At 43.8% G+C, this 18285-nt stretch overlaps 1 protein-coding gene across 1 annotated transcript; it reads left to right on the top strand.

Annotated features, from left to right (window-relative positions):
• Positions 1-15692: 15692 nt before the first annotated feature.
• Positions 15693-17972, top strand: LOC123160742 (protein DETOXIFICATION 16). Its single transcript, XM_044578585.1, has 7 exons — positions 15693-16494; positions 16657-16743; positions 16854-16910; positions 16988-17226; positions 17322-17440; positions 17532-17618; positions 17698-17972. Exons 1-7 carry the CDS (start codon positions 15707-15709, stop codon positions 17746-17748), a joined length of 1428 nt encoding a protein of 475 aa, XP_044434520.1. The 5' UTR covers positions 15693-15706; the 3' UTR covers positions 17749-17972.
• The last annotated feature ends 313 nt before the right edge of the window (positions 17973-18285 follow it).

Here is an 18285-nt window from a genome sequence, read left to right as displayed (position 1 = left end):
ATCGAGCGCCTGAAATTTGCCGGAACAAAAATGAATCAACACTCCGACAAAACGTAGGCCACTCGAAGGTGTAACCTGCAAACATGACCGGCCACTTGGGCAAGCACATATCCTATTTAAGCAACACAAGATATACATGTCAAAATATCTTATAGGACTCGATCATATTGACATGAGCATTCAATAAGCAAAACCAAATCATAAAATAAATAAGTATTCAAATTAGCATGCATTCAATAAGCAAAAGTAAATCATCTCTTGCGTTTGTACATCATCGAATATTATCACTAATACATCCGAAATAGTATCATACATATAACATCACTAATACAACTAAAACCCTAGCGAACGACGGGTATCGGCGCGGTCGGTGGACACCCAAAGAGAAGGAACCATCACAGGATAATAGCTAGACTGAGATCCCTGGAGAACCTGCCAGGTATTGGAGAACCTGTGCTTCAACGCAACCAAGTAGCGACGGACATGCGCGTCCTCCTCGCTGACAAGGTGACGTACCACCTCCACGGGGTCCTCAAGCCTCTCGACCGTCACTGGCCCACGCGACCGCCACCAAAGAAGGTTCGGATCAATGACGGGCTGACTCCTCACAATCAAAAAATGCATCAACTGCTAACATAATCCCAACAGACTTTAGCATCGCTACAAGTGAGAAAGCCTCATCATAGTCAACTACTTGAACTTTTCGGAAACTTCTTTGCGACAAGTCGAGCTTCATAAATGGTGGCATTACCATCAACGTCTGTCTTCTGAAAGATCCATTTATTCTGAATGACCTTTTGCCCTTCAGGTAATACTTCCAAAGTCCATACTTTGGTTTCATACATGGATTCCATCTCGGATTTCATAGCCTCTAACCATTTGATGGAATCCGGGCCCACCATCGCTTCTCCATAACTCGTAGGTTCACCGTTGTCCAAAAACATGACCTCTAAGACAGGGTTACCGTACCACTCAAGAGTTGTACGTGCCCTTGTTGACCTGCGAGGTACCGTTCGATACTAACTTGATCTGAAGCTTCATGATTATCATCATTAGCTTCCTCTTCAACTGACATAGGTGCCACAGAAACATCTTCCTGTGCTGCACTACTCTCTGGCTGAAGTAAAGGTTCAACAACCTCATCAAGTTCTATCTTTCTCCCACTCAATTCTTCGAGAGAAACTTTTCTTGAGAATGGACCCATTCTTAGCGACAAACACTTTGCCCTCGGATCTGAGATAGAAGGTATACCCAATTGTCTCTTTAGGTATCCTATGAAGACGCATTTGTCCGCTTTGGGTTCGAGATTTTTCGGCTGAAGCCTTTTGACAAAAGCATCGCAACCCCAAACCTTAAAAAACGACAACTTGGGTTTCTTGTCAAACCACAGTTTATACGGTGTCATCTCTCCATGGACTTAGATGGTGCCCTATTTAAAGTGAATGTAGTTGTCTCTAATGCATAACCCCAAAACATTAGTGGTAGACCGGCAAGAGACATCATAGAATGCACCATATCCACTAAGGTACGATTACGACGTTCGGACACACCATTACGCTATGGTATTCCAGGTGGCGTCAACCGCGAAACAATTCCACATTGTCTTAAGTGGTTGCCAAACTCATAACTCAAATATTCTCCCCGTCGATTGGATCGTAGGAATTTAATCTTCTTCTTACGATGATTCTCAACTTCACTCTGAAATTGCTTGAAATTTCCAAACGTTTCAGACTTATGCTTTATTAAGTAAATACACCCATATCTACTCAAATCATCGGTAAGGTGAGGAAATAACGATATCCATCGCGCGCGTCAACACTCATCAGATCGCACACATCAGTATGGATGATTTCCAACAAGTCACTTGCCCATTCCATTGTTCCGGAAAACGGGGTTTTAGTAATCTTGCCCATAAGGCATGGTTCACATGTGTCAAGTGATTCAAAATCAAGTGACTCCAAAAGTCCATCAGCATGGTATTTCTTCATGCGTTTTACACCAATATAACCTAAGCGACAGTGCCACAAGAAAGTGATACTATCATTATTAACTTCACATCTTTTGGCATCAATATTATGAACATGTGTATCACCATGATCGATATTCAATAAACCATTCACATTGGGTGCATATCCATAGAAGGTATTATTCTTGTAAACATAATAACCATTATTCTTCGACTTAAATGAACAACCGTATTGCAATAAACACGATCTAATCATGTTCATGCTCAACACAGACACCAAATAACATTTATCTAGGTTCAACACTAATCTCTAAGGTAGATGGAGCGTGCGATGGTGATCACATCAACCTTGGAAACACTTCCAACCCACATCGTCACCTCGCTCTTAGCTAGTCTCCGTTTATTCCACAACTTTTGTTTCGAGTTACCAATACTAGCAGCTGAACCGGTATCTAATACTCAGGTCCTACTAGGAGTACTAGTAAAGTACACATTAATAACACGTATATCAAATATACTTTTGTTGAAGTTGCTAGCCTTCTCATCTACCAAGTATTTGGGACAGTTCTGCTACCAGCAGTGACCGTTCCCCTTACAATAGAAGCACTTAGTCTCGGGTTTGGGTTCAACCTTGGGTTTCTTCACTGGAGCGGCAACTGCCTTGCCATTCATGAAGTTTCCCTTCTTGCCCTTGCCCTTCTTGAAACTAGTGGTTTTCTTAACCATCAACACTTGATGCTCCTTCTTGATTTCTACCTCCGCGGCCTACCGCGAACAGCTCCGATATCATCCCCATCCCTTGCATGTTATAGTTCATCATGAAGTTCTAGTAGCTTGGTGATAGTGTCTAGAGAACTCTGTTAATCACTATCTTATCTGGAAGATTAACTCCCACTTGATTCAAGCGATTGTAGCACCCAGACATTCTGAGCACATGCTCCCTGGCTGAGCTGTTCTCCTCCATCTTGTAGGCAAAGAACTTATCAGAGGTCTCATACTTCTCAACACGGGCATGAGCCTGAAATACCAATTTCATCTCTGGGAACATCTCATATGTTCCATGGTGTTCAAAAACGTCTTTGGAGCCCCGATTCTAAGCCGTAAAGCATATCGCACTAAACTATCAAGTAGTCATTAGAACGTGTCTGCCAGACGTTCACAACATCCACATATAATGCTAGAGGGGTTGGCACACCGAGTGGTGCATCTAGGACATCAGCCTTATGTGCGGCAGTGAGGACAATCCTCAGACTACGGACCTAGTCTGCATCATTGCTCAGAATATCTTTCAACTTAGTCTTTCTTTAGGAACATATTAAAATACGGAGCTACAGCACAAGCTATTGATCTGTAACATAATTTGCAAAGACAATTCAAACTATGTTCATGATAATGAGTTCAATTAATCATATTACCTAAGAGCTCCCACTCAAATCAACATCCCTCCGTTTGTCCGAGTGTAACACAATACAAATTCACCAACCCACTTCTGATCATCACATGAGATGAGGTGGTTCCAATGGTGAACATCTCCATGTTAATCATATCTACTATATGACTCATGCTAGACCTTTCTATCTCTTGTGTTCCGAGGCCATGTCTGTACATGCTAGGCTCATCAAGTTTAACCCAAGTGTTCCGCATGTGCAAAACTGGCTTGCACCCATTGTATGTGAACATAGAGTCTATCACACCCGATCATCACGTGGTGCTTCGAAACGACGAACTTTCGCAATGGTGCACACTTGGGGAGAACACAATTTTATCTTGAAATTTTAGGGAGGAATCATCTTATAATGCTACTGTCGTCCTAAGAAAAATAAGATGCATAAAAGGATTAACATCACATGCAGATCATAAGTGACATGATATGGCCTCAACTCGTGGTTTTGATCTCCATCTCCAAAGCACCGGTATGATCTCCATCATCACCGGCATGACACCATAATCTCCATCATCATGATCTCCATCATCGTGTCGCCATCGAGGTTGTCACGCCAACCATGCTTCTACTAGCATTGCTACCGCTTAGCGATTAAGTAAAGAATTACATAGCGTTTAATGATTGACACGCAGGTCATACAATAATTAAAGACAACCCTATGGCTCCTGCCGGTTGCCGTATGCATCGACATGCAAGTCGATATAAACTTTTACAAACATGATCATCTCATACATCAAATATATTTCATCATGTCTTTGGCCATATCATATCACAACATCCCCTGCAAAAAACAAGTTAGACGTCCTCTAATTGCATGTTATACGTGGCTGTTGTGGGTATCTAGCAACAACGATTCTTACCTACCCAAAGCCACAACGATGATATTTAAGTTGATATTTAGCCTTCTACAAGGACCGCCTTTGTCGAATCCGATACAACTAAGGTGGGAGAGACAGACACCCGCCAGCCATCTTTATGCAACAAAATCACATGTCAGTCGATGGAACCGGTCTCATGTATGTGGACATGTAAGGTTGGTGTGGGCCGCTTCATCCCAGAATACCGCTGAATCAAGAAAAGACCAAGGAAGGAAGCAATCTAAATATCAACGCCCACAAACTCCTTTGTGTTCTACTCGTGATGTCATCTAGGCATAGACCTAGCTCTGATACCACTGTTGGGGAACGTTGCATGGGACACAAAAAATTTCCTACGCTCACAAAGATCAATCTAGGAGATGACCGTCTAAGAGAGGAGATATTGCATCTACATACCCTTCTAGGTCGCTAAGCGGAAGCATTAAGAAAACGGGGTTGATGTAGTCGAACGTCTTCGCGATCCAATCCAATCACGATCCGTCCCGCGAACTCCGATCTAGTGCCGAATGGACGGCACCTCCGCATTCAACACACGTACGGCTTAATGACCCCTTCACCTCCTCGATCCAGCGAGTGATGGTGAAGTAGTAGCTTGAGTCCTGCGGTAGCACGACGGTGTGGTGGTCGTGATGGTGGAGAATCTCAGCAGAGGTTCTCCAAGCACTACGGAGAAAAAGATGGCTATGAGGGAGAGGAGGAGCAGCGCCGTGGCATGTATAGATTCGTATGGGTGCGGCTGCCCTTTCTCCCTCCTCTATATATAGGGGGAAGGGTGGAGGGAGGGGCACCCCTAGATCCCATCTAGGGGTGGCGGCCACCAAGGGGAAACCCTAGATGAGTTTGGGCGCCTCCTCCTAGGTGCCTTGGCCACCAAGGCAAGTGGAGGAAACCCTAGGGAGGCGCCCCACTTCCTCCAGGAACGTGGGAAGGGGGCTTGGGGCGCACAACCCCCTAGTGGGCTGGTGTGCCCCCTCCTCTAGGCCCATGAGGCCCCCCAACAGTTGTCGGGGCCTCCCGAAACCCCTTTCGGTCATGCTGGTCATCACGCGGTACCCCCGGAACACTTCCAGACTCCAATACCCTTCGTCCAATATATAAATCTTCCCCTACAGACCATTCCGTAGTTCCTCGTCATGTCCGGGATGTCATCCGGGACTCCAAACATCCTTCGGTAACCACCATAATGACTCAACTATACTTATATCATCACCAAACGGTAAGTGTGTAGACCCTACGGGTCTGAGAACTATGTAGACGCGACTGAGACACCCCTACGATCAATAACCAATAGCGGTACCTGGATTCCCATATTGGTTCCTACATATTGTACGAAGATCTTATCGGTCGAACCTCGATGTCAAGGATTCAACAAATCCCGTATCCAGTTCCCTCTGTCTATCGGTATGTTAATTACTTGCCCGAGATTCGATCGTTGGTATCATCATACCTAGTTCAATCTCGTTACTGGCAAGTCTCTTTACTCCTTCTGTAATGCAAGATCCTGCGACTAACTCATTGGTCACATTGCTTGCAAGCTTATTATGATGTTGTACTGCCGAGTGGGCCCTAAGATACCTCTCTGTCATACGAAGTGACAAATCCCAGTCTTGATCAATGCCAACTCAACAGACACCCTCGGAGATACCTGTAGAGCACCTTTATAGTCACCCAGATATGTTGCGACGTTTGGTACACACAAGGTACTCCTCCGGTGTCAGTGAGTTGCATCATCTCATGGTCAAAGGAACATATACTTTACGTGTAAAATACGATAGCAATAAACTTGAGACGATCATATGCTACGCTCATAGTTTGGGTCTTGTTCATCACATCATTCTCCTAATGATGTGATCCTGTTACCAAATGACAACTTATGTCCATGACTAGGAAACCATAGCCATCTTTGGTCAACGAGCTAGTCTGGTAGGGGCTAACTAGGGACACGTTGTTGTCTATGTATCTACACATGTATTTGAGTTTTTATCAATACAATTCTAGCATGGATAATAAACAATCATGATGAACAAGGAAATATGATAATAACCAATTTATTATTGCCTCTAGGGCATATTTCCAACAGCTACTGCTACCTTACGACCTATAGTGCCTGTTGCTGATGCGCGCTACTACTACTTAGCAGTAGCGCGGTAAGTAAACTGGCGCTACTGCTAACATTCTATCTATAAGCATTCTTCTAGTAGTGAAGAGGCTCACAATTGATTGATGAGCAACTATTTTGGTCGAAATGCAGTGTATCTGAAGCAATACTTTCGATGCCGGTTTAGGATGTCTCTTGTTCTTCACATTACCAACTCTGTGAAACAACATGATTGGTCCTTTGAGCAGAGGAGGATTTGCACCGGAATGCTTGGACATAGCACTGAGGAGAAGGTGACCGTTGCATTGCGCATGATGGCCTATGGTGTTCCGACATATTTCATTGATGATAACTTGGCAATGAGAGAGAACAATGAAATATTTTAAAATCATTCCGAAGAGAATCATACAAAGATCGATTAATCTAAAATGACTAAAGATGAACCGCTAAAAAATGACTAAAGATGTATTCTCTTGGGGTGATACCTTATAGCATAATGTTTTCGTGCCTCTAGAACTGTATTGATTTCAGTCGCAGAACATGAATATATATATAGAATTATAAACCATATTCCACACACTAAAATTGATGCCCTCGCATTTGCGAGGGCCACTCTGCTAGTAATAATAGTAGTTGCATAAAGTTTCTGTCATAAACCAATCAACAATGCTTCCTGCATTTGTGTATGATACTTCAAGCGCTCAAGTTGCAGATTTCCTACATTCCCCTGTTGAAATATATTGCCCACCTTCCTCCATCAGTTCGGACTTTTGGAGCAACTGGCTGGAGCATGAATTCAATATGGTATCAGAGCCAAAAGGTCTTGAGTTCAAGACTCTGCCAACGCAGTATTAAAATATGGTATCTGCGGCCTACATCGATCCCACGTCTAAGGACTAAAATAGCCTAGGCGTGAGGGGGAGTGTTGAAATATATTGCCCACCTTCCTCCATCAGTTCGGACTTTTGGAGCAACTGGCTGGAGCATGAATTCAATATCCCCTGGTTTTGTTGAGATGTTCTAGTTCTAGGAGACAACATAGGACGTGTCTTTGGGACTTGTTCGCGGACCATTACTCAAGAGCAGATTTTTGGGAGAAGTTAATACGGAAAGAAGCAAAATCAATGGAGGACACCCTCAATCTGATGAAAACTTCCACGTAACAGACCACACAAATCCAACGTCCCATATCTCTCCTATCCAATGACCACGGACTTGTCTGATGGAATTGGAGGGATCAGACTAGCGTTTCCCTTTACCCAACACACAACCTTAAGCCTTCACCCAATCAGCGCCGCCACAGAATCAATTCATCCCCAACTCCAGGAAGCCATGGCCGCCGCCTCCTCCACCGTCCTTAGTCCGCCTCCACTACCCGACGGCGAGGGAGACGGCCACGACCCCCCAAACTGGATCCTCCTCGACACCCTGGGCTACATCGCTGAATGCCCCAATGCCACTTTCGCCCAGAGCTCCACCAGCACCGGCCAACGAATCGAGGTGTCCTTCTGCACGGCCCGTCCTCCCCACGTCTCCCACTTCTGCGTCCACTGCCCGGGCCTCGGACCCGCCGATTTTTCTTTGGCTCCCACGGTCATTAGCGCGGAGGCCGATCTCATCCTCTGCGTTTCCGCCAGCCCCTCCATCCTCTTCAATCCGCGTTACTGCAACTACTTCCTATACAGGGTGCACGCCCGGAGCCCGGTGCTGGAGCTTCTTCCCCACCCATACCCCCACCGCTTCCGCCACCAGGAGGTCGCCCTCCTGAGCCTCGGCGATGACGGGGGGCGAGTACGCCATTGCCATTCTCACAAGCAGGTGTCTGATGGTGAGTCTCAAGGAGGACGGTACGCTCAACGAGACGGAGTTTGATCTCTGCATGTACCGCTCCTCCAGAGCCCAGGAGGGGTGGACCTCCAAGGTGGTGTTTGTGGCAGATCCATTGAGGGACGCGGTGTGCCCCACGGATTGTGCGCCGTACCATGAGACAACGAAGGTGATCACACTTGGGCATGGCATGGTCTGCTGGGTTGACCTCTGGCGTGGCATCCTTCTCTGCAATGTGCTCGAGGAAAATCCCCTGCTCCATGACATACCGCTGCCGCTGCCGGCGAGGGGTAACTGGAGACTCTACCACAAATCCAGCTCGTACAAATATCGGGACATTACTGTCAGCCCGCTCAAGGATACCATCAAGTTCATTGAGATTGAAGTCTGCCCACCAAGAAACACTCCTCCTGATGAGTCCTATATGGACTGGTTTCACCAAAAGCGTCGTGACAAACGGTGCAATGCACCTTGTACGGGCTGGAAGGCCAGGACATGGAGCCTATCGACCACCACGGTTCCGTTATGGCAGGACTGGTGCCTTGATTGCACCCTCAATGTTGCTGACATCGATGTCCAACCAATCCATTCTAAGCAGCTACCTGGGACGTGTAGCATCAGCGACAACCTCACCCAAGCAACATTACTGCAACGCCTCATCATTGGTTTCCCCACCTTGAGCATGGACGATGATGTTGTGTACATGCTTTCTAAGACCTGCCCTGAGGACCAGATGGAAGTGGTGATTGCTGTTGATATGAGCAAGAAGACGCTTCAGGGAGTGGCTAAGCTTGTTACCGGAAAAGATTTCACCGATACACGTACCTGCACCAGTGAAATCTCCAAATATCTTAGTAAAGATGAAGGTAATTTTGCTTAGTACTTCCTTTGTGTATGTGTGACTACATGTATGAATGCTCTGCTTATCTTATATGTACTGATGAACCCCCACCAGTGACAATTCAAAAAAATAACTATACCAATGGGTTCTTGGCAAGCATAGTGTGCCTATTGGGAAGGTAACAAGCAATAACGACATTTAGTAGAGGAGAATGTGAACTGCTGGCAATATTTAGCCATTGAAACCTGACCCATCTCGATGGCTAATATAAACGAATGAAAATCAGTGCATCTTGCCACTTTGCACTTTAATAACTTCGGTCTGCATCAAAACCACACCAAACATGATTGAACTTCTTGTTATCGCATTTGCTTAGTGGATTCATTTTTTCTTACCAGTTGAATATATATGTAGTTAGCACTCTGAAAGTGTTGGCTTTTGTTTTTGTCGTTTTGTCTATCAATGGTCAGGTAGAGCTTCAGCAAGGTGTTTCTCAGGCAGTGCAGGGACTTGTCCAATTGGATGTGCATCTATACCCTTGTGCCAAATAACTTCATTCGACAACCAGAAAACAATAAGGTTGTAAAATAGCTCAGTAATTGTTTTTCCAACTATTGTGAATCTCTATTAGACAATCAGTCCTTGGATGTTCTTGCCTCGTCCTACAGGTATACACGCTGGCCAATTGGCCGACATTTCTGCATACTCCAGTTACATTCTTCATCGAAATCTAATTAAAAATCTAGGATTTTGAGTTTGGGTTAGATATGATCAAGACATGCATGCTAGCCATTCATTGATGAAAATTTCAGTTGAACTGCTTACTTCGCAACCAAATGATGTGTGTTTGTCCAACTATGTGCTGCACCTGTAATTTTTTTGTGGGACATGCTTGATCCTCCATAATTTTTGTACAAAGCGTAAACTTTTCTACTGAGTATTAGATGAGTTTGCTTCAGGTTCCACGGCTGGAGGAGAATGCTGTGCAATATCCAGGTTCGTAATTACAACTGTAGTTAGTTTGTTCTGCACCAAGCACCATCTTATCACTGTGTCTATGCGTGCATGCGCGCCCCCTCTACTCCCTCCTCCATAGTTGTCGTTCAAGTTCAACTTTGAACTAAAACCATGAGAAGAATTATGGAATGGAGGGGGTATTTTCTTGGCAAGTAACTCAAATCGCAATTTCCTCGGATATATATTACTAGTAGTGTACTATTTTTATGTCATTTAATAACCAGGTTAGCCAAACCTGGTTATGTTAAGACTGATAGATCTTCCTCTTGTGGCTTCATTTCCATTACAAATTTTCTATTCTCATGTTTTATTTGCATTGTGTCGGGTAATTATCTCCCACGTTCATGCATGTGTGGCCAATTCATAGTGGCTGTGAGTGTAGGTCGCTTTTCATGAACAAGGGATTGATCAATACATCACAAATGGATAAATACAGACAGACTAATTTGTATGTTGTGCTGAACAATTGTCCCTGGCACCTTCCTCAAGTATGGATGCTGAAGCTAACTGGAGTGTGTGGTGAGTGTGATGTCCACTTGCACTGAAGTGAGTTGGTAAAGGGTGCATGTCATAAATAAAAACGACAGATCCAAGCACTCAAAGCTTTAGAGACAACTGAAATGGTAATTTACTGCAATTCTGCAAAATTGCTGTAAATTTTATCTTGCACTCTATCTATCTATCTATCTATCTATACCTATACTAATTAGGCACTTCCTATAAATTCTCATGTTAATTAGAATTAAGAGCCATTTATCTGGTGGGACCGAATTATAAAGGTGTAGATCTGTTCTTTTGTTTTAGCATGTGTATGTCTGTTCTTATGAAAATAAGAAGACCCCACACCCTAAAATAAAACTAATATAAATTGTATCAACAAACGATCCATCAAGTGGGTCCTGGTCTCCTTTTTTTAATTTTTCAGGTCTATCTCTCTCACTCTCTCTCTCTAATGGTTCTACCAATCTCTCACGTTTTTCATTTTTCCTTCCTGATCAATCTCTCACGCCTCCCTTTTAAAGCGAGAGCAAAGCTCCAATTTTTTCCCCTTCCGGCTCAATCTCTCACGCTTCTTTTTAAAAGCTAGGCCAAGACTCTAAAGAAACATTGAGTCATCGCCCATAGTCTTGGCTAAGAAAACACACATGCACGTATTTCCAACTAATATGAAGTAGGTTGATTGATTTACAAGTTAATTGAACGTACACGTACATAAGAGAGAAACAAGCCGTATACAGACTAATTAAACATACACGTACATAAGAGAGAAGCAATCTGCTGGATCAATCTGTGCGGACGCCGGATCGAGTCGCCGACAGGAAGCACATACAACAGAAGATTGGACGTTTTCTCTCGCAATCCTTCTTTGCTTCACAGCTGTCGCCGCTCTGCCAAGATTGTGTTCTCCACAGGTTTCTTCTCTACAGCCCTCTCTATCCCACACCATCTCGCATCAGTCTTTCTTTTGCACCTCGGCAAGGCCGGCCTGCGTGGATATGCTACTACGTACAATAAGCTGTTTTGCCCTCCCCTGATTTATCCCTTCATAGTTGGAAACAACAGCATGATGATTGTAGAGGTTACTCTCTCCATGCTTACCATCAACATATTTGGAAGGCTGCTCGCAAAAAAAAAACTTATTTGGAAGGCATCACATTCTAGCTCTTATAACTCCGGTGACAACAAGTTTTTGTTTGTTCCGAGGATTAGACCAGAATCGTCGTCATTGGTTATTGCTGAGTGGTGGAAAGAATTACTGCTAATCTGCATAATCCGTGGTAGGCTAAGGATAGTTGTCTCTTACTCTTCCCCAAATTATGATTGGGTTATTTTCTTCATAGGTTTAGCCGCATTCATCTATATTATTGTACAATTCTCTGTGCCATCAATACATTCGGAAAGATAACTGCACCGGCTCAATGCTCTAGATTCGGAAGCACCCTAATTCATGACGTTTAGGCTATGTTTTGCAGATTTTCTTAATTATTTACTTAATTTTCACTCTGCATTAAGCAGCTAAGAAAATGATAAACATGCAAAGAATTGTGTATACTACAAATACTCGCAGTGCTTGCTTGGAGAACTTGCTATCCTTTTTTATTTGGAACACTACTTTATTTTTTACGCTCTTCAGTTTCTTAAGTTGACAGGGTGAAATGGCAATGACATGTTACTTGATTAATCTCAAAGTTCATATTAGATCAATCATACTGTGTGTTTTTTCAAAAAGAGGTTGAAACATAAAAGCATTTAAGAATGGTAGATGAATAGTAACTGTGTAATGCCATTAAATTGCTTTGCGGTTCTAAAATTTGAGGGTATTAAAATTGTCACTGAGAACACATTATCAATTTGTTTTCACTCACTATAATTCTATTCTGAATCCTTATTTGAATGAAAATGGTTAATCCCTTGAGTTCTATCCTGACACTTTAACAAGAATAATTTTAAAGAAATAGATGACTAGCCCTACAACTGCACGGGTTCACAACTAGTTGAATTAATTAAACTGGACCAACCCGATCCATTGCACAAAACATTGCAGCCCTTTTAGGACCTGATCGTAACCAGATCGTTTCAGTCTCAGTTCCTCCTATCTTAGCTACTTCATAGCTAGCTTGGTTACTTTCACGTGGGATGGCATGCACAAAAACCTCTCTCTGGACGTTGATCATGGACAAGATCTTCTGTAAGGACTTGATGTGTTGTAAAAGTACTTGTCGATGTCACTAATTCCGGGCATTGAAAGCAATGATGCAGAGTAGATGCACCACATGACGTTAAGTAGGTACAAGCTAATCTTTTCCTAATGCCTCTCAAATCAACATATTGGTCATAGTCTGAGTGTGTTCCCAGCATATGTTTCTTATTGCCTCAACTTTAACAAAAGCAAAATATGGACTATATATTCGGTACTATCCACAAAGCTCACTTGAGAGAAAATATGCATTCCCGCAGGAAAAGGATATTATATGCTTAACACACTAGATGGGTATTGACGGGAGGCATATATATGCATGGAAACTTGATGGGTACATTAGAGAAATTATATACGGTGCCAACTCATCGACAAGGTGGATGGTGTGTAGTATTTAAGACGAGTGATTGGCTTGCTATTTTTATTTTTATAAAATTGTAGAAGTTTGTTGGAGTTTGCACCCCTACTTTTCAACCAAGTGAGCTTGTTGTACTTGGATGGATACTAAGACCAAATATAAAGTATGAACAAAAGTATACGATAAACTGGATTCATTTGGGCTTACTAGGTTGCGTCAAGAGTTTGCAGAAGTCAATATATATTACTTTTCCAAAATCCGGATTGTTCACGTCTTGAAATCTTTTCGTCGTTCACATGATTTTCATGTAATTTTGGACTGCGCATTTTTTGGAAATCAGTCACAAGAACAAAAGTTCAGTTTCAGCAGACGGAGTCTTCGTAGCACTGGCTTTTATGTCCTTCCCAGTTCTGCACCTGAAAATTGTGATGGATACACTTGAACAGAAATATCAAGGAGAACGATAGGGCCATCATCACAATGGTTGGACGAAAAAGGAACCCAGCGAATATGGCTCATCATTCCTGTGTTCGAATATCCGTGATGCATATGCAATGCAAGAAACTAGCGATGTACTCCATGACCATGCTTGCATCTCTCCTATTCTTCAAAGCTTCGTCTCCTTTGATATCAGATGGAACCATTTATTCATTCCACTGTGCTCAAGTCCAAAATTCCTTGCCTACGAGCTGATTGGTCACAAGGCTAGTTGGCACACTGATTGTTTGCCGCTAAATGATTTCATGTACAATTTACCGCTATAGCCTAACTATAGCCCGCTATAGCTGTTTTTAAGGGTTGCCGCTATATGCCATAGCCCGCTATTTAAAACATTGGTTCTGACGCATAGCCGCCTGTTGGTAAACTCCTTCGTGGTTCATTTTGTTGCAACGAAACAACTGTGTATTCGATAAGGCAAGGACCTTGCCCTCGTCGGTTGTTCACAAAATTCGGGCGGAGTTGCCGAAGTGGAAGCTTGCTTGTGCAGACACAATTGGAGCCCAGGAATCTCTTTTACCCTATCTTGGTGAGCTTGAGCAATTGCTTGTTATTGGATCCCAACCATGTAAATACGTTTCTCACTCTAGGTTTTCCCATCTTAATACAAAAAGCCCGCGATCACATGTTCTTCAAAAAAGATTTGGATACTTTTTACATCCATCCACACACTACTAAATGAGCTTCTGTCATATCCTTATGTAAACAAGATGGAAAAATAGTTAGACAACCGAGAAATGCCTACGGTGAGGATGGGCTCATTGCTAGTGCGTGAGATGGCAGCCCCCTACGGAAAACTTGATGTCGCCAGCCATTTGTTTCGGTGTGTGCAGCATTTGTGCTCGCTGGTTGCTCTCTCGTAAGATTGGTTGGGTAACTACAAATTATAAGGTTGAAGTAACCTAGCACAAGTATTTCTCTCAGTAGAGAACCTAGGTTTATCGAAGCAGAAAAGAGGTCTTCCAGCAAACAAAGTTATTGGTGCCTGCATATAAAACACAAAACAAGTTTGTCCCCAACAAGTCAAGAAGGTTGTCAATCTCCTTGTCTTACAATGTACAAGATTAAATACGTTATGATAGAAATTGACAGATGGATAAAATGAAAGAAATGGTACAACAAGGCAAATTTTTTTCATGAGGTTTTCAGTAAAGCAAAGTAGACAGTCGGGGCCATAGGTTCACTAGTGGCATATCTTCAAGCATAAAAGTTTAGTGTGGTAAACAAATTATACTTGGGTAGCGATTAAATTGTAATATTTCTATTTATGATTATGATCATTCATGGTATAATCTCATATAGTCACCACGTCCGTGATATGGCTCGTTGGGCCGTGCTGTTTGTTTGCGTGAATGAAAACTCGTGAGTGGACGAAATGCGTTGGCCCTTGAACTTGCCATTAAATTATGGAGCGTGGTGAAGCAAAAGATATATATTTTATAGTTGGCATAGGGCCTCGGATCTTTTTGCCGGCTCGGCACTGCGCCTAAAAGCGAAGAAAATTAGCTCCTTGGCTTCCTGGTATGTGTGAGATTTGATTGGTCATGCACTCGTGGTTGATAGTGAGGCTAGCAATGCGAATTGCCTGGTGCGACACACGTGATACCCTCGATCTGGTTAGAGCAAGAATAACCCAAAAAGCAACCGACAATATTTCTTTTGACGGCTCACCACTTGACAATATGAAATACAACTCTCCCAGCAAGAAAATGGTACTAGCATGTAGCACATGTGTAGCAGACTTTGTTTGGAGGATCTCCCCTGGAATACATGGAAAAAGAATCAAAACACCATGAGCTTGCTCTTGGAAGCATCCTAGTAAGAACAACACTCACCATACTCTGTGAATCTATGACTTACTTTGATTAGTTAATAAGCCAAAGTGGCTACCAAGTTGCATTCCGCATTGTCCTTTTTTGCAGGGGAAGTTACATTTCACATTGTCTGTTGTTGTTTGGGTTTACTCGCTCCAACATCTAATGCTTGGAAACGACTGTAGAAAATGATCTCCACAAATGTAACAATGTCTACTCAGAGCCCACTTCTCATCTGCTGAAGCTAGTAAACTAGAGCTCACAAGAATGCAGAAGCCAAGCGTGGACGAGCAGCCTCTGCTCGGACCCGTGGAGCGGAATGAGCATGCGGCGGCGTTGGAGGAGGCGAAGCGACTGCTACGGCTGGCTGGGCCGCTGGCGGCAGGCGGCATCCTCCGGTCCGCCCTGCAGCTGGTATCCGTGATGTTCGTGGGCCACCTCGGCGAGCTTCCCCTCGCCGGAGCCTCGCTCGCCACATCCCTGGCCAACGTCACCGGCTTCAGCTTGCTGGTGGGCATGTCGAGCGCCCTGGACACGCTCTGCGGGCAGGCGTTCGGCGCGCGGCAGTACCACCTCCTCGGCCTCTACAAGCAACGGGCGATGGTGGTGCTAGCGCTCGCCTGCGTCCCGATCGCCCTCGTCTGGGCCAACACCGCCCAGATCCTCCTGCTCCTCGGCCAGGATGCGGCCATCGCTGCCGAAGCCAGCGCCTACGCTCGGTGGCTCCTCCCGGCCCTTGTCCCGTACGTCCCTCTTGTGTGTCAAATCCGCTTCTTGCAGACGCAGAGCATCGTCGTGCCGGTCATGGTCAGCTCCGCCGTCACGGCGCTGAACCACATCCTCGTGTGCTGGGCGCTAGTGCACAAGGTGGGCATGGGGAGCAAAGGCGCCGCGCTGGCCAGCACCGTCTCCTACTCCACAAACCTGGCCATACTGTGCCTGTACACAAGGCTCTCCGGCGCCTGCAAGAAGACGTGGACTGGGTTCTCCATGGAAGCCTTCAAGGAGCTGCGCCTGTTTGCCGAGCTCGCCGTGCCTTCCGCCATGATGGTTTGGTGAGACGAGTCTTCCTGATCTAGCTTCTCCACGTATTGGCTATATGCAGCGCCCAGATGCAGAGGCAGCGGATCTTCCCCCTTTTCCAAAAGAAAAAGATTCTCCACGTATGCTTTTTTTTTTTTGAGAAATGAAAAATTATTTGTTTTTGACATATGCAGTTTGGAATGGTGGTCATTTGAACTGCTTGTGCTGCTGTCTGGTCTTCTGCCTAATCCTAAGCTTGAAACCTCGGTATTGTCGATATGGTAATCAAATCAAGACCACTTTTTGCAATACACAATTCACCAATTTTTCTTTTTTAAGTTTTTTTTTGCGGGAATTTCTTTTCTAAGTTGTGCACTACTGGATTCTGCAGTCTTAATACGGGCGCTCTTATGTTCACGGTGCCATCCGGTCTCTGCGCAGCCATAAGGTGCCCTTAAACTCACCAATACACAATTCACGTATATGCTAACTGGTGTCTCTTCTTTTCCTGCATATACAATACAGCACACGCGTTTCCAACGAACTTGGTGCTGGTAGGCCTCAGGTAGCGAGGCTGGCAACCATAGTGGTCATATGCATGGCCATGTTTGCAGGCTCAGTGATCTCCATCACAATGATTTTGCTACGCAAATCTTGGGGTTACATGTACAGCAACGAGGAGGAAGTCGTGACATACATTGCGAGGATGATACCTGTCCTCGGGGTATCTTTCTTCATTGATGGAATCCACACATCTCTTTCAGGTAACATAAGTGAAATTCCCACATTGCCACGTACTCCCTCCGTCCCATAATATAAGAGCGCATGCTGACATGATTATTTCTTCTGGACATCACAGGTGTGCTATATGGATGCGGTGAGCAGAAGATTGGTGCACGGGTCAATCTCGCCGCATTCTACTTGGCAGGCATCCCCTTGGCTGTGTTGCTTGCATTCGTCATGCATTTTAACGGAATGGTATGTACTATAGGTCAGCATGAATTTAACATTTCACTGGCCACATGAATAGAGCATGCCTGAAATAACAAAATTATTGTGGTTCCAATAGGGGCTTTGGCTTGGCATCGTTTGTGGCAGCCTCACTAAGCTTGTGTTGCTCGTGTGGATCGTACATTCTATAAACTGGGAGAATGAGGTAAGCTCTTGGAATTTGCACAGCACCATAAAATTTTCCTTTGGACAGAAATACTTGACCCCTCTTTATCTGATTTCAGTCAATTAAAGCAAAAGACATGGTGTTAGAAACTTCTCTTCAGGTTGCATGAAGAACCTTTCGGCGGATCGGAAACTCATTAGTATTGTTATATGTGTAGCTAGGCAATTTTCCCATTTTGAAAAAAATTACATACACATATAGGGATGTATACTACATATCTGTAAAATTTCATGATAAAAAACATCCTACCATGTGCTACAAAAAAAATGTGTGTAGACCACATCAAAATGTATGTTATCATGAAAATTTTCAGAGATGAAGTATACAACAGTATATAGTGTGTATTTTTTCAGATTTTTTGAAACTTTAAAGTTGACTCTTGGAAATTTACAAGTTCTATCGAGCTCCACATAAAAAATCGACACATTGTTCACAAGCGATAGTTCAATAACTTTTGTTACTGAAGCTTAGATCAACAAGCAATTGGAATAGACCAACGTGCATATTCAAGATACAAGAAACTACACCCTCCGTCTCATAATATAAGATCTGGGACAGAGGGGCTACTTCTTTTTTGACTAACACATACACGAACTTAATTTCTTTTTGATAAAAACAAGAACTTAATTCCAAGTTCTAGAAATTA

Source organism: Triticum aestivum, chromosome 7B (genome assembly GCF_018294505.1).
Source record: "Triticum aestivum cultivar Chinese Spring chromosome 7B, IWGSC CS RefSeq v2.1, whole genome shotgun sequence".
Taxonomy (NCBI): Eukaryota; Viridiplantae; Streptophyta; class Magnoliopsida; order Poales; family Poaceae; genus Triticum; species Triticum aestivum.
Note: the sequence above shows the minus strand (reverse complement) of the source record. Positions and strands in the feature narration are given on the sequence as shown.

Bases quoted from the DNA above. Each gene is read 5' to 3' on its own strand.
- LOC123160742 (XM_044578585.1), top strand. From the start codon at position 15,707: ATGCAGAAGCCAAGCGTGGACGAGCAGCCTCTGCTCGGACCCGTGGAG. The intron at 16,495-16,656 runs GTGAGACGAGTC...TGACATATGCAG, and splicing joins CCTTCCGCCATGATGGTTTG to TTTGGAATGGTGGTCATTTG. The intron at 17,441-17,531 runs GTATGTACTATA...TGGTTCCAATAG, and splicing joins TCATGCATTTTAACGGAATG to GGGCTTTGGCTTGGCATCGT.